The 26,474-nt window shown below is 41.0% G+C and overlaps 1 protein-coding gene across 1 annotated transcript; it reads left to right on the plus strand.

The window, feature by feature from the left end:
• Positions 1–83: 83 nt before the first annotated feature.
• On the plus strand, positions 84–5,199 carry MED21 (mediator complex subunit 21; the record flags this gene model as incomplete). Its single annotated transcript, XM_009702871.1, has 3 exons — positions 84–198; positions 2,242–2,342; positions 5,023–5,199. Coding segments are annotated over 3 exons (393 nt in total), but the record flags the coding sequence as incomplete, so codon positions are not given.
• Positions 5,200–26,474: the final 21,275 nt, after the last annotated feature.

Genomic DNA, 26,474 nt, shown 5'->3' on the forward strand with positions numbered 1-26,474 from the left:
TGCGCGGGGTCCGCTGGGATGCAAAATAAAATTGAAGTAGCTTTAGTGGTGAAATAAATTAACGATCTCTTTACTGCTTGCAGCTCGCAGACCAATTCTGTAATGCCATTGGAGTGTTGCAGCAGTGTGGCCCCCCAGCCTCTTTCAGCAACATTCAGACAGCAATAAACAAAGATCAGCCTGCTAATCCAACAGAAGGCGAGTGTTTCTTTCTGCATCTCCTAACAAAACGTGAACGTGTTCTGACATAGTATGCTATATAGTGCAAAGTCTGTGCTCTGCTTCGTGCTCAGCAAACAATTCCACCAGTGACTGGTGGAGTGGTTGAAGTTAAGTCATAAATTGATGTCAGCTGCACTTGCTGCATAAGATTGTGATAGCAGAAAGGTAATCTGAAGTGTTAAGTAAGCATTACAATGTATTTCCTGCGCTGATTTCTTTGCGCAGATACAGGAGCTCTGCAGATATAAACCGTTGTAATAGGACTGCTACAAGAGGTTGTTAGCAAGTTGTCTGTTACTTTTTAGAAAGATTTAGTGTTAGTTTTACGAAATCATGCATGAATTTAAAATTCTCCATGTTATAAACTTTTGATTATTTGTGTTTCTTCATGTATCATCTGCTTATGTAATTAAGGAATAATGTCATGTTGAATCTCCCCATTGAGATTTGTGGTTTTGTTGTTCACTGTTTTGGTTTTATTTATTTTTTGAGAGACAAGAAACTGATCTAAAGACACTGAAATTGGCAAGCAAACTAAAAGTTCTCTCTGACATGAGAATGTCAAGTTAGTAGTTAAATAACCATGTTATTCTAATCATGACTCTTTTTTCTTTTCTTTTTTCCCTCCTTTTTTTTTTTTTTTTCACCTCCCCAAAAAATTTATGTGTATCTTGTATCAGATTAGGTTTGGCTATTAGGATATCAGGGGAGACTGGTTTGGAGCGCAGCAATGCACTTTCTAGGACAGTTGAATACTAGTTCTTCATGGGTCTAAGGTGGTTTGCTCTCCGATACTGGAATTAGTTGGAAGAGCCAGCTGAAAGGCTGGTGTGCTTCCTCATCTTATGTGCTGCTGTCCCAGGTGCCAGCACCAGTGTGGTGCCAGGAGCTAGAGGCTTTGTTAAGGTCTTAAAATGGTAGGTCATGACTGACTTCTGTTTTGATTTGTCTTTTCCTAAAATTCTGAACATAGTGACTTCAGAAAAATCGTACAGCCATGGTAGCGATGCTGATGAGGCAGAACAAAACTACCAGTTATGTATCTAAAACCTTAATAAGAAGGCCTTAAAACTCCTTACAGGTAAATCCTGTGGTGACACTGAATAAGCTATAAATGGATATGTTGGTTTTGTTGTGTGGGTTTGTTTTTTTAAGTTACAGTCAAGTGTACCTTTGAGAATATCAGTCTCTTCTATAGATTTTTGCTATTAGAAAGTATTTTCTCTCTTGCTTCCACAAATCATTCATGAACCAAGCAACATAAACTGATATGTAAGATCTTAAATTATAAATTAAAAGGGATGTTTCTGTATTTTAGTGGTAGTAATGAACTTAAATTGAATGGATGCAATTCCATATGGAAAGGTTTTGTTTCTGGCTTATGGTGCCTCTTATTAAAAGTCCATGTGGTTCTTTCAATGATATAGCAGCTAAATTAAGGTCTGTTATAAACTTCCAATCCTTTTCCATTTCTCAGGGGCAATTTAACTTTTTCTGTGGCTGAATGGGAATTCTTTTTTCTTGAAGTTAAAAAACCTGAAATTCTTTCACTAATCATCTGTTGCTTAACGTGATTTAAATAATCTATCTCTTTGAATCTCTATGTTGTTTCTAGTGTTATTTTTTTTTGTCTAGTGGCAGATTTCAAGGCAAGGATCGAAAAGTTAAATGAGTTTCTAGGTACTTTTCAATACTTACTGTAGTATCTAGAACACTTAATACTGGTATTAGTAATTTCTTAAATGGCTAACCGTGACGGAGTTCTAGCTATTCTCTCATTTGTACAAAGCCCAGCCCTTTGTGTAACCAGTTACCTTGTTTAATATAGGACTGGAATCAAACTGCCTTCATCTTTTAATATGGTTGAGTTCCCATCAGTTGTGATACTGTTGTTTTCTTCATGTAGGAGAATTTTTAACACCTGCATACTTCAAGTCTGTGGAATTTTCTGTGCTGCGTATGCAGAATTGTGCTTATTTCTAATAAAGTACTGAGTAGGCTGACTTTTCTTTTTTAAAGAGTACGCCCAACTGTTCGCAGCATTGATTGCACGAACTGCAAAAGATATTGATGTTCTAATAGATTCCCTGCCTAGTGAAGAATCGACAGCAGCTTTGCAGGTAAGAGTGTTCTTAATTAAAATGTCAAAACGTAACTGAAGACAAACTTCTTCCTTTTTTAAAACACATTTTTTTACTCTCTAGGCCATGTAATCTTGAAAAATGATGTTAATGTAAGCCTGAATTTTTCATGAGAATAGCCTGTGATTACTTCATAGGCTTAGTAGAAATACTGAACTTGCATCTAATTCTAAATAAGATTATACACAGAGAGAATATTTTAAACTTAGTTTTCTGTTAGAATGTTTAAAAAACAAAAAAAGTGCTTTTATCATAACACCATAGTACTGGAAACTGTGATCCCTTTTTTTTCCCTCAGCTGTTCAGATATTAATACAACAGATGCAACAGTACTGACGCATTGTGAGGGTTTTGTTGTTTTGTTTGTTTTTTTTTTCCCTTGGATAATCTTTCACATTCTGTCACTCATTAGGAGCGTGTTTCATTTTATAGCTGCAGAGCCAACACTTTACTGAAGCCTTTTGTTCTTCCACAATGTTTGTGGTTGTTAAAGGGTTTGCAGGGTATCCTTGAAGTTCTCCAGCTCTGCCACAAAATAGTTCTTTCACTTTTCAGTAATAAGGTGTCCTTCTTTGGACCAGCCAAACTTGGTGCTTTTATTTCTTGCTCCTTCTGTCTTTAGACCAGAGGTACTCTAGGAAGAGCTTGGGAACAAAGCAGCTACTGGCCAGGCAGCTGTTAGCAGGTGCAGCCAGTATCACAGCCTCCGTTCCCTGCCTTACAGGAGCTGAACTGCTGCAAACAGCTTGTCAATCTTTTCACAATACTCAGCTGTTTCTCACTACCAAAAAATGCATTGGGCCCACAATTCAAAGAATACTGCTGTGTTAGGTTTGTGGTCTTTTTTTGCTGTAATTTCTACAGATCTTGCCTATTAAACAGCATTTTTTTTTTCTTTTTGACTCTAACTGCTAGATTTACATCAAGTATTTTCTTTTTAGAATGCAACAAGGATGCAAAGAGTGCTGTTTCTGTGAGAACCCTGGAACTGCTTTAAGGTCACCTGAAGGTTTTACACCTGGGTTGATAATCTGTAACTATTCAAAGGCATTTTACAAAAGACTAATACTAGAAGTGCTTGCTGGGCCAAATACAAATGACTTGACACTGACATCACATTTGGTTTTAAACAGAGGAGGTTAAATTTGGAAACATTACTAGTCACAATAATTGCTGAACATACTAACTGGGCCTGTTAACACCAGCATAATTTCATGTAACTGTGTATTTAATAGCTGAAGAAGCTTTCCTGCTGCAGACAAATTACAGGCTTCTTCCATGATTGAGCAGGGTCTGATGATAGTGACAGCTGATGCAGGGGAAGCAGGGTGCTCCTGAAAGAGGAGCTGGTTATCCAGTAGGGGCATGCTCGCCTTAGAGGTAATACTTAAATGGTTTCTTGCTGTGTTAATGAAGAATCTCGTTTCACGAGGATTTCTGATCTTTTTTGTTTGGTGTGGTTTTGAGATAAGTTAGCTTGGATTCCATCATTTACTGATTCTAGTTTTGATTTTTATTTTCTGTTGTTTAATTTGGTGCAGTATTAAATATTTTGACATTCTTTAAAAGAAATGTTTTGAAGGTGCTTGAGACACTCTAAAATACACGGTATAGATTTTGCTGAGAAGTGGTAGATAGATACTTGGCTAGTAGAGATGTACTTAGGCTGATCTATTTTTTTTTTTTTATATACTAAGGTTGTCTTGGTATATGTTTCAAATCTGAGGCTTGTCTTAAATGATAAAAGGGGCTGCTACACTAATGCCCAACACGATTTACCTGTCCCTTTGAGTTCCCTTGTGGTGAAGTTGGCAGTACGTATTCTGCTCAGATCTGTTACATGCAGTCAACTATTGAACAACTGAGACTGAAGTAATCAAGCTGGATTCTAAACTTCAAAATTTTACCTTTTGCCATCTTCCTTCTCTCACCCTTCCTCCAAGGGCTCTCAAGTCCTTCGTGCATATAGTAACCTTCACTAAAGACATCAGTGTTGCAGAACAGAAGGTGAATATGTGGATAGAAACTGCCAGTTAGTTTAAGCATGACTTCTTAAGGACCTGTATAACTGCTTTAAAAAATATAAATTTGAAACTATTTTGTTTTGTCTTTTCTGTTACCCAGTTAAAACAAGTTTTAGTAGTTTTAAATTTGTAAATATTTTAAAGTACTAAAATATTTTGAAGTTAAAATGTTTTATTTCACTAAATTTTGTCTAAATGAAAAGCAGTTTGGTTCTGAAACAAAATACTGAAGAAAAAAGTTTAAATAATACACTTTCATCTGAAATATCTATTTAACGGAAAGGTTTAAATAAGTTATGCTTACATCTTGCTGAGCACCCTTCAGTAAGGGAGTGGGGAGGGGGATAGATACTGACTTCTCATTAAGGAAAGCTGTACTGAGCCAAGAGTTGTAATACGAAAGAAGCTCACATCTCTGCTGGGGATTTTTGTGTTTACTCCACGTGGATACGCAGTGTTTTAGGCTGCAACCTGTTACGAGTTGCTTTGAAGTTGCTAGTATGTAATTCGGGGGCTAAAAGAGAATCTTTCCCTTTTTGAGGGAGTGCTAATTAGTTCCATCACCATCCTTTAATAGGAAAGTCCATTTTGTATTATATTTGAAGATCCTTACTTTTCTCCCTTTTATGTTAAAGGCTGCTAGTCTGTATCGATTAGAAGAAGAAAATCATGAAGCAGCGGCTCGTCTGGAGGAGGTAGTTTTTCGTGGGGATATGCTGCTGGAGAAGATACAGAGTGCACTGGCAGATATTGCCCAGTCACAGCTGAAGACGAGAAGCGGGACGCACAGCCAGCCCCTTCCAGACTCGTAGGACCGGGAGGCACCGTGGCCCCGCAAAACCCATCTGCTGCAAGTCATGTGGAAAAAAACAGCTTGCTCTCCGCAGGGAGCTGTAACACCCAGCCCGGCTCTTGGGGGACTCTCGAGTGCTCTAATCGTCGGTAGCAACGTCTTTTATCAAAGCTCAAACTGCAGGTTTTGTATGAGAAACACTTTTACCGTAGAATTGGTGGTTCTGTTCTAGAATTACCTGTATTGATGCATGTTTCCTTGACTTCAGATATTAATTTCTGAGCTTTCTTTTCTGTTCATAAACATGTCTGACTTCAATCTGATTTGCTATCTTGATTACCTGGCTTTAGTCCCTAAAGGGAATTCAGAAGGAAAACATATTAAAAGTATTTGTGTAACTTGCTCATTCCTACTTTCAAATATTTATGTTCTTGGTGTATTTTTTGTAAGGCTTGAACAGGCACACTTGAATTTGCCAGAGTTCCATGGAGACAGTGCTAGACAATGATGGGAATACAGTGGTGGCCATCTGTTTTAATTAACAGAAATGATAATTAAACATTTGTATTACTACTTGGCTGGTTTACCACCCTTTACAGAGCAAGTAAAGGGATAAGTAAACTCTAACGTTTGCAGAATAAGGGTTCTTGCCATTGGCATCTTATTTTTTAAAAAAATAAATCTGCCGGTATCTGATATTGGCATTTATTATTGGTTGTAATTCACAAATGGGTCTTTGACTCCATTATTGCCACTGATATGCTTACTCTTACTTGCTTGTGCCATATCTCTGCTTCTGCTGATATTCTGCATTCTTGTGTCAACTGGTGAATGCCTCTAAAGCAGACAGTAATGAGGAAGCATTGGATGACTGGGAAGAAATTAGCAATGAGGAAACTGAAAATACCTTATTACGTAATGTTGCTTTTCAGTGTAAGCAGTGGCTGCCACGTGAATGCTGTGATCATAAGCAGCAAGAGGCCTGTCATCCCCAATGTGCTCTAGAGATTTTTTTGTTTTTATCTTCACACACTGAATCACCGAATAAATTTTTGCTCCTCACATTAGGACTACAGAAATACCAGCATCTCTTTTTGTATTTGGGGAAAAAAAAAAACAAACAAACCAAACCAAAACCAATCAGATAATGTAGGGTTCAATGTGTGAACTTGGAGCTGAACTGTTAGTCATTTTCTGTATTTTTGAGTTGGCAGCCTTCGCATTACTGTAGGATGCTCTTTTATTGCCACATAATATCTGCTTATTTCCTGATCAAAACTATCTAGTTCTATATATTGGATTATTGGATATACTGTCATTAACTTGAAAGTTACACATGTTGCTTTTGCATCTAGACAGATAAGAGCACTTCAAACATGTCTTTAGCGTGCTGATTCTTAAGGAATTGGATGCAGGCACTCACTAGACTGCACTAGTGAAAGGAGGAGTATAACATGGCACAGGATACATCTTGTATACAGCCAGTTTTGAGGATTAAAAAATACAAAGCTGTTCCTACCCGTAACAAATACTGACACTAAAGTATTTAATTAAATATTTAATATTATTTTGTCAAATTTGTACCTCTGTAGTCATAAACTTGGTCTGCTATTGTGAGGCTCTTGTACTCTCCAGATTCTACAAAAGGAAAAACACTTGGGCAGGTGAACAGGCTACAGCACAGCCCAAGTTCTGTAATGAGATCTTGATTAAGAATAATGGGGCTATGGCAATTTACTAAGCCATGTAAATATGCCCATGTCCTGGGGAGGCTGAGGGGCCGGGTTTTCATTGAAGTCAGTTGTGGGGCCTGGTTTTGTTTTCATTTTTTCCTGGAAAAATGGCATCCAGTGTATCTCAAGGTGGTTGAGGGGTGGGTTGGATTTTTTATTGTTGGTTGTTTGCTTTTTAAACTAGTGGACTTAGGAAACTTAGGAGTGAAATGTTTGGGCTTTGTGTTTTGGTTTGTTTTTATTGAGATGTATTAATTTGAGATGCGTACGTTGCTGGAAAAGGGGTTAGATCTTCATAGTAGATTTCCTGGTATAGCTTAACATGTGGATCACCTGAAACTTGTTAACTTGAAAACTTTTGCTGTGGGAGATGGTGTACATCTTCAGCAACAATACAATTATTTTAATTCCATATCTTTCTGGTTTTCATACTTGAAAACTGCTGCATTTCTGCATTCTGATAATGCCTGACTGTAGAAGCTTTTTCTTTTTGTTTATTTGAATATGCTAGCCCACTTTATGTTAAGGTGTGTATTGGTAACAAAGAGTTAATCGCACTTAGAAGTAAACCTTAAGCAGAGGTATAAGCTCCCTGGTAAGTATGTTTGTGTTTTCACTATTTTATCTGTGTCTAGTTTACTGAATATTGCCAATTTAATAGAGATGCAGTTTGTGATACAGTTAAGCAAAAAAGAGCAATTTTGGCTCTTGCTTTATTGTGTGACTTTTTTTTAAGAAATAATGTAATGCTTCTGTGAGTGAGTAGTACTGTAAGATACACGACCCCACTAGTTCTTCTATGTGGTGTTGCTGGACTAGCTGTTGTAAATCTTTACCTGCTCTTTCATAGTCTCCAGCTCAGTCAGTAAGGTTGTGTATCTTTTGTTGGGCTCTGACACGAAGATGGGGGAAAACCACCGATTGCTACAGCTGTCTAATGGACAAAGCATTAGATTGGGGCTTGGAGATGTGGATTCCTTTCCCCTCTATCATAGATGGGCTGATTTGTCCAGCCCCTGCTGTTGGGGTTTAAAAATACCTGGTTAAAAAACAGTGTGTAATGGTAGTGATCTCCTTAGGTGGTGGGTACTCATTCAAGAATTGTAGGGCATGCAGGATTACTGTGTCCGTACCAGTTAGTACCCTAACTTTCATTAAAAAAAAAAAAAAAGGGGGGGGGGGGGGAGGGAGCATAAAGGCCTTTGGAAAAAGGCATTGCATCTTCGTGCAGAAGTCTGGACTGTCTCCAAACTTTTAATACTGAAGAGAGGGAGGATGGGGGAGAAAAGCCCTCTGTAACAGCTGTTAACAAACATATCAGCTTACAGGCAAGAGAACTGTACAAGGAAATTTTGGTTGAGCTGAGAGAATAAATGGAGGTAAAGCATTATGGGAAGAAAACAAAAGTATTGAGCAAGATATAAAATGGTTCTGCATATTATGTTGGACAAGCAGTACTGCCCAGTGAACAAATTGTGCTTTGAAGAAAGATAGCACAGAGCATAATGGAAAATTCCATTGAAAAACAATCTCAACCACTTCAAATGAGCAGGAGCATCTCATGCTGAGAATCCATACAGCCCACTGGCAAACATGTTGGAATCAATTTAGTAAATATAAGCGGCTGATCAAAGCCTAGTATTCTTTACTATAAACAGCCATGCTTGGAGGAAAGGAACACCTCGCAGCAGCTGTTCTCATTTTCAGATAGAAGAATATTTGTACACTTCTTTTTAAAGATACTGGAAAAAGTGCATTAACAATATTTTAGCTTCCTGTCTTTATGAAGTTAATCCTGGCTTACTATTGCAGATGAGCTTTGGAGATCTGGGAGCTTCTGCTGTGTGTGGCATGGGGAGGGTGTCCTGGCCATCCCCACAGAATTGATATCAAAAGATTTGGGGGAGTTTGCAACAATGCAGGCCAGAGGCTGCCTGGCTGGGGGGCAGCTCTGTCAGAAGTCTTGGCAGACAGCAAGCTGAGCGTGAGCCAGCAGCTGGCCCTGGCAATAAAAATGGCCAACAGCCTCCTGGGCTGTATTAGCGGGAGCGCAGCGAATAGATCGAGGAAAGTGATTACTTCCCTCTGCTCAGCATGTGTTAGATGGCATCTGGAACACTCTGTAGAGTGTTGGGTCCCCAACATCAGAAAGATATTGATAAACTACAAGTTCAACAGAAGGCCACCTCAACGGCATGGGCTGGAGCACCTCTCTCATGAGGAGAGGCTGAGGGAGCTAGGCTGGGAGAAGAAATGGCTTTGAGGGCACCTAACAGCAGCCTTGCCCATGCCTATGGGGAGGTTATGGAGAAAAGAGGGCTGGGCTCTTCACAGTGGTGCATGGCAGAAGAATGATGGATGGTGGATGTAACTTGAAACAACAGAGGTTCAGACTGGTGACAAGGAAAAGCTTTTTCAACATTAGGACAGTTAAGTTTCGGAACATGGTCCCCAGAGAAACTGGAAATCCTGAGAGGTTTTTCAAGACTTGGCTGGATAAAGCTCTGAGCAACACTGTCTGGCCTCACAGCTGACCCACCATTGAGCAGGAGGATCCAGAGAATCATTCAGGTAGGAAGGGACCTCTGGATCCTAACGGTTTCAGGAAGAACCAAGAAAGTATTAAGGAATGTTGTTGTCGCCTTTCTAGAAAGGCAGATCTGGAGGAAAGAAAACTTGAGTATCTGGTATCGGCCTCATTCTTATTGATGAGATTTTGTGATGTCTCTGCAGTGGGAGGCCATGGAGTTGACCTTACATGTGGTGTGAAATTCCATGCTGTAGTGACCCAAGTTTCTAACAGGTGCCCTTGGAGAGCATGATATGCAAAATCCACATCCTACACTTAACAGAAAATCGATCTGTCAGATGATGCTGACTCAGTATTAGACAAAGGCAGACTTCTCTGAAGAAATTTTATTTGTGTTTTATATAGCTTGTTATGTAGTGTTACATAAGAAATAATGAAAGCCCTATTTCAGGCACCAAACCTGAGACTAGAGCAAAATTTTTATTCTAGCTTTTTCTTTCAAATCTGTGGAAGAAAGTTTGAATTACTTTTATCGACTTAAGAACAAATTGATTGACTGACAGGACTGTTTTACCTCTAACCCATAGGACTATGTTCTAGCAACAAAGGGCACAGAAAACAGTTGGCAAATAAGGTGGGTTTTCATGCTTCAAATATGCAGCCACCGTTTTACGTGCTTGCAATAAGCAGCATCCATGGTGGAAATGATCTTCAGGAAGTTCTTGTCTGTTTTAATGTAGTTAGTGTAACATGCTTTGTAGGAGTGTAGCTTCATTACACGCTGTTTGTGTACACTTACATGCAGGTTTTATATTTATTTTTGTTTCTTGGAAAGCCTTGTAGTAAACCTGGCTTGTTCATGGTAGCTAAACAAGCAGACCAGGAAGTTTATATTCTTGCTGCTGCTGTGCTCAACCAGCACAGACAAGTAGCCAAGCATGTTCAACTCCTGCTCTGAGCACAAAAGGGCTACCTATTTTATAATTGTTTAGACCGTCACCATACTTCTCCTCAGTTTCTGTTTCTAGCTAATACTCAAGTAGCATAGCACAACAGTACAAGCAGATCTTCCCCTGACTTAACTTTATATTTACTCACTATAAATATTACCAGGATCCTGGATTTAGCCTCTTCAGCCTTATATGCATCACTGAAGGCGTAAATGAATTGATTTTGTGAAGTGGAAATTTGTAGCTGAGTAGAGACTCTGCAATTTGGCTGCACAACATCCTTTCTCCACCCTGCCCACTTAAAAAGAGAAGATTGAAATACAAGCCTCCTTTCAGGAGACAACATGCTTCATTCTATGGCTGTGTGGGAAAGCAATTGACTACACGTTAACTTTCCACAAGTGACAGAGAAAAATCATAATTGTTTTCCCAAGTCATGATCCAAGGAAGAGAAACCATATTCATAAAGAGAACAACACCTTTGAAGCTAAGAGCTTAAAAGAAGAGGGCTGTTGCACCAAGACCCTACTAAGATTGTGGAGGTGGGGCTTCTGCATGTGTCTGCAGAAAGATGAATAGGAAGAAGTAACAGTCTGCTTGCTGGGTGCCTTCAGTTGGGAAAAATGGGAAGGCAAATTTTACTTCAATGCTGTAGAAGAGGGATGTTAAAGGAACAATGTCAGGACAGTCAGGATACAATTGTACACAACCTAATAAAGTGCACCTTTCTGAATGAAAAAAATATGGTTCCCTCTCTCTGCTTCCTTTCCAGAAGTATCAGAAAAAGGGTGAGTTCTGTTAACAGCCTGCCATTTTATTTTGAATGCTCACGTCAACAAACACTCAATATGAGCAAGTATTAATTTTGAAAATGGGGCAGGTTTCAGATTCTGCAGTTAGATAAACTGCTCCGCACATGACAGTGAGCGCTCTATGCATTTAATGAACCTGCAGTTGAAAGGAGAGCTTTGGCAAACGAGGTTTTTCACTTGGTGGTGTTTCAAAAATTGCAATAAGCTCCTGTCAGAAAGCTTTCTCTTGTGTGGCGATGCGAGAGGGTGCAATAATTTATCCAACTTCTGCTGTAAAAAAGCCAGCAGAATTGCCCAGCTGTTGTCAAATGGCATTTGATGGAGACGCAGCAGACCGTTTATTTTGGTGGGACTAGGTTCATGTGTGTGTAAAGCTAAGGAAGCATCCTAACTGTCCTAGGCACAGTAAAGTGGGATGTATTCCTCTCTGTACATTTACTGTGTGATTTACGAAGGAAGAGGCACACTGCAGTGAAGAAGAAAAAACATTTTAAATGACTTCAGGGGCAGTGAGTGAGTATATAACATTCACCTAGCATTGGACCTCCTGGTGAGGTACCTCTTCCTCTCTCATGGGGCTCCCACTGCATGGCTCTCCCTACAGCATCACAGTCAGGGCTGGGGCTGCAGTGTGGACATGCCTTTACCCTCATGAATGTAGAAGCCAAGTCGTACCTAAATTATGTTCCTAAAGGAATCTCCTACAGGATGCACAATGTGGTCCTTCTTCCCCAAAAGTCACTGAGTTTGAATGTAAAACTATCCAACTGGTTAAAATTACATGGTTTTAATTTGTACTGTGGGAGCCAGCTATGAAAAGGAGCCTACCGTTGATCTGGGTGATGTGTTCCAGCTTGCTTTAGGTATCCAAGAGCCCAAACCACACTGTTTAGCAGTCACTGTTAGCAAAGGAGAGCTGAAGTTCATAGGCACCACAGAAGTCCTGAGACTTTCAGCATGTCAGACAGATGCACAAGTAGCACAGAGTGGGACCTGTCCTTGCTTATGCTGCAACAAGGGGAATCCTTCCCGTGACTCCAGCAAGCTGTGGAGGAGGCCCCTGGTGTGCTTAGAGGGAGTGAAATCCTCTAAATGAGGCAGAATGAGCAGCTCTGACTTGTTTTGGTGTGCTCAAGGGTGCAAAGTGTAATCCTACTCATTGCAGTAGTATTTCTCAGCCGAGAACCATTGTATTTGGCTGCTTCCCTATCTTGCTTCCTCTGCAGGTATTTTGCAGCAGCTGCAGGTGAGTGAGTATACAGCTGCATTCACCTGTGTGGGTCCTTCCACCTGGTCCTTAATTGACCAATTAAAAGTAATTAATCCCTGCCAGCCTCTCTAACAGGAGAAGGAAGTCAGGTGGTGAGGCATGCTAAAAGGCACTGTTTTAACCTTAGGTGTAGCTGTGGAGTAAGGGATCAATTTTCTTTTCTTGAAAGTTGTATTGTGAGCTTGTATTTATGATTTAAGAAAATTGCTATGCATATGTAGATGCCAGTATTCCTTAACTGTGTTACTTGTTATTTATGACTAAGTCATATTTAATTCTCTGTTGTGTAACAGCAGATATTGACCTCATCTGAAGTCCTGACTTTGATGGGCTTTGGCATAGACTGTAAATTGGTAGGCTAAAATGTGAGAAAAACATTTATTCCAGGGAAACCATCTCAGGAAGAATCCTATGGAGCAGCATCAGAGATGCATCTGATCATTTAGGGTAATTCAGTGATAATATTTACCACAGTAAGAAAGATTATGCTTATACTCTGCACAGCTCTTTATGATTGATTGCTGCCAGAATAAAGCTGCAATAACATAACTTCTCAAATAATGAAGTTAAAGTGTAAACAGGTTGTAGTCTGCCTTGTAAAGGGAACTTGTGGTTCATTTCTGTTGATAACATCTGACACTGAGGTGTGGCAACTACAGTTAACTGTACGTCTTCCAGACTTAGCTGTCTTCAGAGCAAGTCATGTTATGATTTATGGCTTTTCAGAGTAATGTTTTTTTCAACCCAACCGTGAACACGGCTAGAGCTGGGTGGGGTGCATGAATGCCACAGCTTGCTTTGAAAACTCTCCCTGGTGCTGTACTGGTTTGTCTGAACCACAGGTTCAGGGCTAGACTGGTCCTGAAATTTAAGTTCAGGAAGACATCAACCCCAGTCTTAGTGACAGGGATTGTTAAAATTATTTCTTACCTCTTTATGACATGGAACTGGATTATTTCTTAGGATTATCCAGGCACTTTATCTAACTGGTTTCTTACTACTATAGGGAATAGGTACCTTAACAATGCCATTGATCACCTGTGCTTGCTTCCTGTGGTACTCTAGTATTTGTGGCTCTTGGTCTTTGGTGCTATAGCCTTGTGGTATGAGATGCCGTTCTGTGGTTTCAGTGTTTGGGGCTGTGTGACTGGATGCTTCTGAACTAAATACCACGTGATGGTGTGCAATTGGTCTTGCTCACCCTGGCAGTCCCTTTCATTTTCATCCCATGTTTAGTCTTTGTTATGGTACTTCCGATCTAACCTACGCACAAAACCTGACCTCTTTGGTGTTAACGGTCTGTCACAGAGATTTATTATAATACCCCACTGAGGTCAAGGGAATGTCTTTTCCCAGAAATGGGAGTGCAGGACTGCATTGGAGTGCTTGCAAGGAGACACTGCACTGCGGAACTTTTAGTTCTCTCTTTTACTTATGATTCATAATCCTGGCGTACTCAGGAACTCCTATACCAGACACAATAGAGCCAGCTGTTGCACTTGCCAGAAATGCATTGTTCTGCTATTTTAACCCTCCATAAACCTACACTGATGAAAGAAGTGTGTCAAAAGTGATTGCAAGGAGGCACGCTTCCTTGTTGTGCCCACTCTGGACTGTCCCCAGGAGCTGGATTCCTTTCTTTCAAAATCTTCAGGTCAGTCCTTTGAGAGTACATCTTCAGGTCAGTCTCTTAGTGTAGAAGAACAGCATTTTGAAGTAAAAGAGTCTATAGTAGAGACTGTGTTTAAACTGTTTGTGGTCACTTTTGCTTGCAGTTTTCAGGGGATACCCTAAGCATTGCTTTGTAAAACATCCTTCAGGTCCCATGCCAGACTTTCCTCTCAAAGATATTCCACCTTGCCTGGAATCACTCAAGTTGTCATTAATCCAGAAAGACAGATTGAGAACACGTAGATGTGCTTCATACTCTAGTATGAGTCAATATATCCAAGGAGAGGAGGAAAGATGCAGCTTCCAGTCCTTGCACAAATGAAAACACAGAGTAAAAGTGCTGCATCAAGAAAAGGGATTCAAAGATTCACCGCTCCAGAACAGTCTGTAAACCTAACGTTAGGGTTCTGTACTGGAAGGTGAGTAGCCCAAGTTCAAATCTCAAATCCTTTCAGTCAAAAAGCATTGAATATAATACATAGTAAACTTTGGGGCCAGATAGCAACTTAGGATGGACAAGGAAAGGATTGCTGTGTGGCATGGAAAGGACAGCAAAAAAGTATTGCAGCAAGAAAATGGGGATGTGGTAGTCCCTTGTTGAGAATCAAATTCTTGAATAACCCATTTAGTTGAATTGTGTGTCCTGACAAGTGAAATATCTGCTTAGCATCTTACTCAGGAGACTCATTCATTCTGAACTGGAATAAAGGGACAGCGAATTATTTTCTCTGGCTGAGATGAAACAGTCAAGTATGGCTGTTACTACCTCTGCTATTTGCTTTGCCATACTTTCACCTGCCATTTCTCCAAAATGAGGTTTTCGTACAAGAGACTGTCCTGTCAGCTTGAGTTCATGATTCTCTGGCAAGTCAAAATAAATGTAATTAAATATTAAGCAACTGGGCAGGCAACAGTGGAATGAATACCATGGGTCTTGTACACGTCTTGGGGTAAGATTAGTTTGACTGTATTTAACAGATGTATACTGTTTACCTGATGAAAAAGGTGTACTTTGGTATTGTCTTCTTTTGGTATTTTGTAAATTGATTTAGTTTTTGAAGTAATTGCTAGAAAGACAGGTCTTAAAACAAACTGCTGTCGTTATCCACAAAGAAGGAAGAGTGCAGGCATTCTTCTGGTACCGATACCCCATCTGGAGGGACAGGTGTTATTCTTTGTCCATTCAAACCCAGCATTTTGCCTCAGAGCAGTAGGAAGCGATTTCCCTTGTGTCCTTCATTATAGTGGCTTTAAGTAGATCTACCCAATGAACCATGTTACTACTTCATTTCATGCCATCCATAAGATGAAATGACATCAGCTTTGGACAAAACTTGCCTTTGTTACCGGGGAGATTAGCAAATGCTTATGTCATGGTGAAGGATGGCGCAAGTCAATCAAGCAACAAATCAACTGAGTTCCCCAATGCCGACAGGGTCTGAGTCTCCACCACACGCCAGCTGTCCCTGCAGGGTGACAGGATAAAAGGTCCAGGGAAGGACTAGGGCCTACTCTAATTCAACAGGAGTTTAATGAGGCAGGTGTGTGTCTCTGGGGACAGGTGCACAAGGAGGACCAAAGCTGCAGTGTGCTTTGGACATAAGACTAAAGTATGAAACCTGTATTTTTAAAGAGTTGCCTGTCTGATGCTGATTTTTCTCCCACCTCTCAGTCAGTGCGGTGCCACCAGCTCCCAGAAAGCACAATAATACTCCAAAACCAATGGAACAATTTATTCAGGTTTTTAAAACTTGCATGCTGTAATATTGCAAATGATTGAGATATACAATAAATAAACCTTGTGAAATGGGAATAAGTTGGGGAAAAAAAAGGCTGATTGATTGAAAGGTTGAGAGAGCCAGAATATGTAAACAACATGCTTTAATTACTCTCTGTGATAGTGCCTCTGTTACTGCTACAGCTTTCAGAAAACTAGCTCTGTAATTGTCTCTATTTGGAGGTAGAAAAAGGAGTCTAGGCTGACTCACAGGTGTCTGGAAAGACCAGAATACTTGTCTCGTTGCATGTTTTATCATCTTATTTTCAAGAAATTATCGTAGAGTGATGTCACTCAAGGAAAATGTCATCCCACAAGAACTGCCCACAAGTTTGCCTTTATTAAGAAGGTTGAATAGTTCAGTCTGGGTTAATGGTTAAGCTGACCAGACATTTCTCACTAATCACAACGTTTTCATTAATGCCTTTTTGGAGAGGCAGTGGGACAAGGGTTTTTCAGATTTATGTCATTCCCAAGTCTGCTATGTTTACTTATCACATAGGTTTGTAGATACCTACTTTGGTATATCAGTGTTAAAAATAGCTTCAGGTGCTAAGCAGGGAGATGAATAATCACATTTGAAAGACTTCAGGGAGTTCTCAGATTCACTCCACAGGCACAGACATTCAGATAGATACAATTCTTCTTGTCTCTCTTAAGGGTAGGCTGGCTTGACCTAAATACTCATGTAGCAGACTTTAACCAGGAATCCACTAGAAACAGCTAGCTAGATTTGGTAGGTAATTAGAATAAATAGAGAACAGTTAATAGAAAACAAAAGGTGAACATTGTGTGCAATGTTTTGTTATTGAGTACTAAGTTCACCATATCATCCTTTAAAAACTTCTCTCCACCTAAGGCTGATTGTACGCTGCCTAAGAACCAGGGTGGATGTCTACACGGGGAGAATCTGGTACCCTCTACTTCTGGTCAGTGAATTATGTGCTTGTCCCATGCCTCCTGGGGCCGTACCCTGATGGGTTAAGGCTATTTACAGACTCATGAGAAATACAGACTTAAATATTTCTGAATCATCTCCAACCACTCTGAAAAAGAAAATGATTATTCTAAACTGCAATATGTAATTAGAGCAAAATTATTCTGAGTATCAGAAGATGGGAAATAGAAAGAGGGAGAAGATAGATGAAAAACTTGTTGATAGATGAAAAACACAATAAAATACTGCAGATATCACACAATTGCTTGTTAACCTACCCTTTCTGCATCTTGTCTCCTTGACCCATCATCCCTTCTAGCTTTAAATGGAGTTTAAACTAAAGCAGCTGGATTTACCACCTTCATCTCTTGGCAGAAAGACCCATGAATGCTCCCCCTCAACTCAGCCTTCCCTACATCCACTCTGCAAAGCTTTTCTTTACATCCCATCTTTGCCTGGCTTCAATGTATTTCTGCCAGTCTGTGGGTGTCTGACAGGTGCTGTCTGTGTCTGCCAATCTCCAACCCGGTCAAATCTCTGTGCTCCCTCAAAGGCTCCTTGGCCTCAAGGACCTGGCAGTGCTGTCCTTCCCAAACCCATCAGCCTCGCAGCTGGCTCTGTTGCTCAAAATTCCTTCATGCTGCTATGTAAGCAGTGCTTTCTCCAGAAAAAAACTGAGCTGCTGAGGAGAGAATCTGTAATCAGTAGCTTCAGAGATCAGAAACATGTTAGCCCCAGGCTTTATCACACCTATTGTCAAGGTTTGGGGAAGGGGATTCTTTGCCAAAGGGATTTGGAGAAAGAAAGAAAAGAATAAGAAAATAATTTTAATCTTCATCCCTCTCCCCACACCCTTCCTCAGTTTTTTTCCTCCCTTTTAAATATTTATTTTTACTTGTGAAGATCCAAGTTTCTTTGAGCTTATGGTTCCCTCCCAGCCAGGATAGATGCTGTGTGTGCAGTGGGTTATGGGGTGACAGTGATTTAAAACTGCTCTAAAATATGCTTGTGAAACTCTCTCCCCCCATGTGATTTTAGGCACAGTATTTTTCAGGTGGCTTTGCTGGTCTCCTTAAATGGTAGGCAAGCAGTTTGCTGAATCTTTTTAAAGTACTTCTGGCTTTTTCACAATATAAAAATAAGCCTGCCTTGACCTATTTTGAACTCATTCCTTAGGAACACAATCTCAGTTGATGTTAGAGGTTTCCAAAACCTTTCGGGAAGCATTTTAAGTAAAGTGCATTAGACTTAGCGTTCTTTATGGCCCTGATTCAGCACTTACGTATGGGCACAACACGATGTGGTAGTGCAACACCATTTGCTCCAAGTTATGCATGTTCTGAACTGCCGCTGCTGGGAAGCAATGGATCTTCATCATGCTCCCTGGCTACCCCCAGGCTTACTGGAGAAATTAATGATCCAAACAAGGGACTAAATCAGTTGAATCCAAGCTATAGACTTCTTTAGAGAATGCCAGTGTCAGCTGGAGGTGTTGTAGCCAGCTCTGTTTATTGGCCCATGCACACTATGCAGTAAAACACTTAGTGACACAAGCTTGAACCAAAATGCCAGACCTTAGCATCCCCAAACGCCAGGGAAGACTGGATACAAGCCTGCCTTTAATGTACTCAGCTTTCCCTCAGCATTGACTGAACCCCTTCAGTGCTCTGCTGGAGGGGCAGAGAAAGCCGCAGGAACATAGGTGGTTCCTGGCCCCGCTGAAGGAAGCTGCTGTGGTGGTGTTGCCACTGGCCTAAGGCTGTTGGCCATTTCCATAATCCAGCATTTCTGTATCTGAATCAGGAATGGGCAAGCCCAAATGTGGCTGGTCAAGTGCTCTCTAGATTCATGAGCGACACATTTCTGCACACAGTAAAGGCTCTTCTTGTCAAGTATTACACACAGTTATACTGGATTTGATCCATAAAGCAATAGGCAAGTCAGGGTTGAAACCTGAAGTAATACATGAAGTAGTGAGTTAAATCCTAAGCATGTTTTTCAGCTTTATCCCTAAATATCCAAATCCCCACCTATAGCTCTGCCTATAAACATGTATACAGACATACACACCCCCATAAAACGTTTGTCTATGAACACAAATTTGAAGTTGTATTTAACATTTTCATGTGCTACTGAAAGATAAAATGTTAAAAGATACCCAAGGAAATGGTAATGATTAGGGATTATCTTACTGTCCTATCACTTGTCTTCTTGCAATTATGACAAATTTCTCTAGGTTGTGTCAGCAAAGGAGAGAATAAATAAGTGAGGACCACTTATCACTGAGGCTTCACTGATTGTCATTTCATCTCTCTCCCACCCCACCTCTATCTTTTTTCTTGGATCCTCCTCCTCATGTGGGTTTTTTCCCCCCTTCCCACTTGTCTCCTCACAGGATATGAGTAACTGCGAGTGAAGTCAAACTGAGTTACTCACTTCCTCCATCAGGGAACTCAGATCCCTAAAGTACACATTCTGCAGAATCACACAAACATTTGCATGCCTGCTCCAGACTGGGAATGAGCTCCGAGAGAACAGCCTTGTAAGGTTTCTAGCACTTCATGGGTTGAATGAGGTGGGAAAAAAAACTGAAATGCTGTTTCATGAAGTATTTTTGTGTCTGGAGAATGAACAGTCATACATTTAAAAATTTATGTTATTATATAAACTATGTGGTTTCATGGAAAAAGGACCACAATCTTGTATTTACCTCGAGGTTTCTTATCAGTTCTTGTTCCACCTACATTGCTTTGTCCACGACATTGTTCAGCTACTTTCTCAAATAAAGAATTAAGCTGGAGCTCAATGGGCACAAAGTTTTGTATTTACAAAAAAAATGTATTATCAGAGTTAGAAATATGGTCAAATCAGATTGTGGGATCTGAATAGTCTGACTCGTCCATGGTCTTCAGAGCTTGTTAGGAACCTCCCCAAGTACTTGTCTGAACTTGAATCTGTGTTGTGTCTGTATACAGAAGACCATAAAGCCCAGCTGGAGTGAACTTTGCACTTCAGGCACACTGACAGTATCTTTATATATTTACTCACAACTTCCTCTTGACTTACAAATCTCTGAACCATGGCCTTACAACCCCTTCCGAAATGCACTGTAGAGCTGATACGAAGTAATAGCTAGTGCTTACTGTTAGTCCTGCTGTGTCTCCAGGGAGCAGCCTGGAAATCTGGCTGATGATCAAGATAGGAGCTGTTTGAAGAGAACACTGCCTCATGCTTGCATGTGCTTGTGGTAGGACTTCAAATAACTCTTTTAACTCTAGGCCTTGCATGAAGACTAGAGTTGAGAAAAACAACCTCTCAAGATGGTTTACTTACATGGAAAACTCCCATTTGGCTGACCCTGCAGGCGATAAAACTCTTAAGCCTGTAGTAGCACTTGTGGCTATGTTTTCAAAGGTAAACTATGCACCATAAAAAAACGCAGGCACAACAATTACAGAAAACAACCACTCTTAGTATCACTCGATCATACACCGAATTGCAAGGATAAAACAGATGCCTTTCAGTCTTACAGAAAAACAGGGTTTTCTGCTGGGCTGCAGGGTACAGTTCTCCACTCCTGAAGCTAAGCTTACTGCCTTCAGCCTGGCAAGTTTTACTTCAAGATACCTTTCTCCCTGTCCATCTTTTTAAGATTTCCTTTTATTTCCCTGCTTCTACAGTGTTTGCTGTTCAGAATATTTTGAATCCCTGAATGTGAGTGACTGTTGAGAGACCTCTGAATAAAAAACTGAACTTTAACACCACTGTGAGTGGAGTCAGAGCAAGTGATGGCTTTGAATATGAGGGCTCAGACATACAGAAGGATGCTGCTTCCATCTCTCCACAGAGCTGTAAGAAAACCAGTACAATCATTTGTGGGCTCAGGGGGAAGAAGCTATTTCACAGAAATACATGTGACTTGCCATTCAGGTAAGACCTATATCTGCACTTGTTGAAGCCAGAGATAAACCCCAGTAACTGCAATGTACAGGATAAGAGCATAGAAAGGAAGCTTTCAGTATAAGAGTGACTTAAAACTGCGGTGTATGGAAGAAACACATACAACACAAAAGATTTCTCTTTTATTCCTGGCTTCACAAAAAAGGTGAGATAATACACCTGTCAGAAACTCCAGGTGTTTGTAAGAGGTTTTGTGCTCTACGAGGTTGTTCCCCTGGAGAAAATCCTCAGGATTCCTGCAAATCCAGCTGGAGTTAATTAAGCCTTCTGGAAAGAAAGTACAGAAAGGCTGTGCCTACCAGTCACCTCCAGGTTCCAGCAGAGATGCCAAGAAGTAGTCTGGTGCATTTCACTGACATCCCAGAGCAATATCTGAAAATGCTGCTATCATCAGGCTTGGTTTCTGCCAAAGAAGGAAATTCTCCTTATGGAGCCTCCTATATGGAGTCTCCTTTTTCTGTCATCTATTCACTTGCTCACTTGTGCAGCTTAGAGTACTTTACCCTTCAAAATAGCATCTGCTTTTAGGGAATGCTCTCAGGCTCCCAAAATCTCTGCCGTAAGTACTGCCAGAACTGGCTCCAGACTTTGCCTTCTCCTGCCCAAAGGAACAGCTGCCAGATCAAAGCTGAGAAGCACTTGCAGTGCAACACAGAAGAAGGTTTTCACATCTCTTCCCTTTCCTTCAGGGTTAAATAAATCCCAGCCTCAAGGAAAGTAAAGGCTAAAGTACCATCAGCCCTTCCCAAGCATATCTTGCCAGAACCTTTTATAATGGACCTACAGTGATGACCACTGTTTGCCTCAAAGAAAAGGCGCCTTAACAAATCTTTTTATCTTCCTTTTTAGAGATTATTCATACTAGTTCTTTTCCTGGTACAAAATCATATTAAAACCAAAAATCTTGGAAAAGCCATTGCAGGCTTTTTTTTTTCCCTGTGGGAGGAAGGAGAGCCACCCCATTGGCAAACTAATTTTTTTTCCCTCCTAAAAACATTTTTTCTTTGCCTTAGTTTTTGTTATGTTTCAAAACTTTGAAATAAAAACCTCTTCAGTATTATTCATGGTCAAAGCACTAAAGAATTTTTTTTTGCTCCATAACACTGTTCATTGATTTGTATTTTGAAATGGTTTAAAGCATACCAGAGAAGGAGGCTGGGAGGGACAAAGGAACGGGCAAGAAAGAGAATTTAAAGGACCAGAAAGAGATGGAGCGCTTTGAGGTTCCAAAAATTTCTGAATTCTAACAATTCTGTGCCTGACACAGGTTAACTAGCTAGACAATACAAGAAGAGAAAGGACTGCTTAATTCAGGCTATATACTATGGTTTACAATAGAAAAAAAGCAGTAATTGAGAACAAACAGAATGCAAATACTTGTGGAAACATTTGGGAGTAAAGATGGTTAGCTAAAGATGTGATTCCCTAGCTCCTTCAGGGAGAAGCTAGGAAAACGGTATTTCTGACTCTTCCCAGAAATGTCTCAGTAAAGCCAAAAATGTTTGATATTTTATTCTTATTATTTCTGAACAAGAAAGCCTATGGGAAAAATTAATTTCTACCTTTGCTAGGTTTTCTCTGTCAGAAAGGGTGCCTTTATGTGTGTGCATACGTGTCTATATATGCAGCCACCAGTCCAATTTGGTTTTAAGCTTGAAGGTCACCATTAAGAAAGATCACGGCCACAGTATTGAGTTATGTTTAGGGACAAAAGCACAACAAAGGAACAGGAGAGTCTGTATTTTGTCAGTGTCTGTGACACTTTTATTACCTATTTGTTATTGCTGTGCTATGGAAAAGTCACTGAAGCATACATTCTTATTCTCTACTCCATCTTCATTCCACATGCTTCAAAACCAGTTAAATGTAAAATCTTAGATTAGCTGTGGAAAAATGCACATGTCTGAAGCTCGCCGTTTATCACTGTCTGGGAGATAAAGTGGGGTCGAGCCACTACTTGACCTCATGCTTTTGCTTCTTGGAATGCATGACTAAGACCAGCCATGTGGGTAAAACCCCATACAGGTTTTTAAGCACTTTCTCTGCTTATCAGTTATAAAATCATTTTCATTCTTTGTTTTCAAAGTCAGTATCAAGCTATCACAAGAGTTACTGATATTTTCTGAACAAGCGTCCATAAACCGATCATTTCCATCCAACCCTTCCCCATGCCCTGAGTCCTCCCAAGCTGGTTCAGCTGGTGCTCTGCATATTCCAGCCTTGGAGAGAGTTAGTTAACAATACGGCTACTATTGTTAACGCAATGAAAGACCCCACTGAAGTCAGGAGAACATCACCAGAAAGGTAAATGAAACTTTGTACTGGTCTTGTGGAGCTGCAGGTGAGTGCTCACCAGAAGGAAGTACCCTGTATGGCCGTGCTTGCTCCCTTCACTAGTTACCACATGCTGAAGCTGCCTGGGTCTTGTCATCTACGCAGCTTCTTTCTTCAAGTGAGGAAGAAGATAGTGCATAAGAGTTAGTTAAATGGCAGCAATTACCTTGGCCAGATGTTGCCACAATAAATGCTGGCTTGCTGCAGTTCAGGTTGTTTCTGTTTTGAGTTACTCTTTGTTTGTTAGAATTGTTTATCCAAAATTGGAGCAAAGAAACCCTGGACATCTCTTCAGATCACAGCAGTGCCACAGAGGATCCTTCCTAGTTTCACGTGGCTTCAAAGAATGCTTAAACGTCAAGGGAAATATTCAGCTTGACTTGAATGTTTTTTCATTCTGTTTGCAACTATGAAATTGAGATTCATATTTCAGATTTACTGAGCAAAAGAATCCCTGTGCATCCACCCCTTTGGAGAGGGCACCTGACAGCTCCTCCTGCGGTGGCAGCTCCATAGGGACAAGGTAAGAATACTGATGCTGACGTTCCGTCACACAGATTTGAAAACACTAGTAAATGGGACTGTTTTGCTGCTGAAGCAGATACTCAAGCAAGTGATATCTGTACTTTCAGTTTAGATTTTTGTGTGTCATTTTACCACCTGACTAGCTGCCCTCAAAACTAGCCTGTCCGTTAACACTGCACTGGTCTTTACTGCTATGTTTTGCTCTCTTTCCTGTATTATACAAATATACTCAAAGTCATCACTACACAAAAGCTCTTCTGGATTAGTCAGGAACTTTGGGTAAGGTCCCTTCACTGCATTGGAGTAGACTTGTTTGATACAGGTCTCCTGGCACATTTCCAGACAAACTTGTCACACATGTGATGGGCACTCTGAGAGCTTAGTTTTGGGCTTTTGATCTTGATCCTTCAGAATCTGAAATTTTAGGAAGAAGATTGAGATTAGATGTGATAGACTTCTGTTATCTTAATGTGAGTCTGCAGGTAAGACTGCATCTTAAGACTTCTTTTTATTGTTAGGTAAAGGAGGCAGAAGCAGAAGTGGGTTTGGGTGTGCCATGACTTGACCACATGTTTGTAACACAGATAAATGCACAGTCACTCTTTCTGATAGGAACAGCACCCTTGCCATCACTTCATAATCTGCTCCCGTGCTTCAGGGAAACTGTAAAAATACGACAAAGGTAATTTATTTCATTGTGCCTTCTCTGGCTGATAACACGCTGAACTGACTTTCCTACACCTGCATTATTGCTGCTGCCCTCTGAATTGCAGTTGTACCTGTAAGAAGGGTTTGTGCCTGATTTTCCGGAAAATATCAGCCACAATTTGTCCCCTCAAGGAAGCTTTTCCAGTCCAAAACATTTCAGTGCAATTACAAGATGAGCTCTTATTTCTCTCCCGTCTCCTTGTTTGCAGTGCACAAACGGTGACCTCACACACACCAGGACAAACAGACTTAGTCATCTTGCTTACAATTTCTGAGGCATTGGCTCAATACCATTTACTAAATGTAAGCTAGCTAGATCCCCTTATCAGAATAAAAGCCTCAGTTCTGGTCTTTAACCAGAGTTCCCCTTCTTAACAAGTAATATAGAAAATGCCGCTTATGTAGGAGGACTACTCCAAATCTCTTTTTTCCCCTGGAAGCTCTGCTGCATGAGCTTATTGCACAGGCTGGAGTTTCAGCGTGTGCAAGCATTTATCCTGGAAGATGTGCGCGTTGCCACACATTCGTTGGCAATGACGACACGTTCCTTGCCTCCACTCCCTCACCTGACACGCGCGGCACAGACTGCTGAGAGTGCAGCCTCTCTTCTTGGCTCAAACTGCACCAACGAACCAACCACCGCGCCAAGCAGCAAAGCACCCACATGGAAGGAAATCCCAGGCCCAAGGGAGACGGGTGCACTGCCAGCCACCCCGGCACTGCGATTGCACTGCTCTGCCACGCTGAGGGAAATCATGAGGCTGGAAAGGCTACAAATTTGGTAGAGCCTTCAGTTATCCCCATTTACCTTGGGCTAAGATCATTGCGGGATGTAATACTGGGGCCAAATTTTTAGATACTTCCATTTCATGGAGGAGCTCATAAGAGAAGATGCAGCCCTTGACTTGGACCTGAGCAGTGCACAGTATTTATAGAAGCTAAATGTCCATTACAGATATGCTCAGCTTCAGAAAGGGGAACTGTATAAAAATGAGGAAGCGTTTTAAAAGGATTTAAAAGGGGCAACTACGACAATTAAGTTCCTACAAGCCAGATGGAGGTTGCTGGGGGATGCCATATCAGTAGTGCAGTGCCAGTACATACCACCTTTTCAGAAAGGCTTGAAGAGAGGGAGAAAGGTAGCCAGCTTTGTTAGGCAGTAGAGCAATGAAAGGCATTAGAAAGAAGTTCAAAAAGCTGAAGGCATGTCCAAAGGGAGAAAATAGAAAAGATCATAAACTCTGGCAGATTAAATGTAACAATGCAATAAGGGTGGCCGAAAAGAAGGACTCTGAAGAACAAATCACAAAAATTATCCAAACTAATAATAAATCTTTTTTTTTTTTTAAATACATCAAGAGCACAAAACTCACATCTGCAGGAGCAGCTGAGGACCCGAGTGCCAGAGGAGTTAACCTGCAAAGGCACTTTGCATAATAAGCAAAGCTTAGGGAATTTCCCACGTTAAAACTCACATCACATCCAAACAGTCCTACAACTACAACTACTACCGCCAAGTGGAAGGTCCTGCATGTGGGTTGGGGCAACCCGCGGTACCAATACAGGCTGGGAGATGAAGGGATTGAGAGCAGTTCTGCAGAGAAGGATTGGGGGGTACTGGTGGATGAAAAGTTGGACATGACCCGGCAATGTGCGCGGGCAGCCCAGAAAGCCAAGCATATCCTGGGCTGCATCACAAGCAGCGTGATGAGCAGGTCAGGGGAGGGGATTGTGGCATCGGGTATACGGTTGGACTTGATGATCTTTGAGGTCTCTTCCAACCATAATGATTCTATGATTCTCTCCCTCTACTCCGCTCTGGTGAGACCCCCGCTGCAGTACTGCCGTCAGCTCTGGGATCCTCAGCACAGGAAGGACATGGACCTGTCGGAGCGCGTCCAGAGGAGGCCATGAAGATGACCCAAGGGCTGGAGCCCTCTCCTATGAAGACAGGCTGAGAGAGTTGGGGTTGTTCAGCCTAGAGAGAGAAGGCTCCAGAGGGACCTGATTGCAGCCTTTCAGCACTTAAAGGGGCCTACAAGAAAACTGGGAGGGGGGATTTTTAGCAGGGTCTGTTGCAATAGGAC

The sequence above is a fragment of the Cariama cristata genome, unplaced genomic scaffold (assembly GCF_000690535.1).
Source record: "Cariama cristata isolate BGI_N322 unplaced genomic scaffold, ASM69053v1 scaffold7726, whole genome shotgun sequence".
Taxonomy (NCBI): domain Eukaryota; kingdom Metazoa; phylum Chordata; class Aves; order Cariamiformes; family Cariamidae; genus Cariama; species Cariama cristata.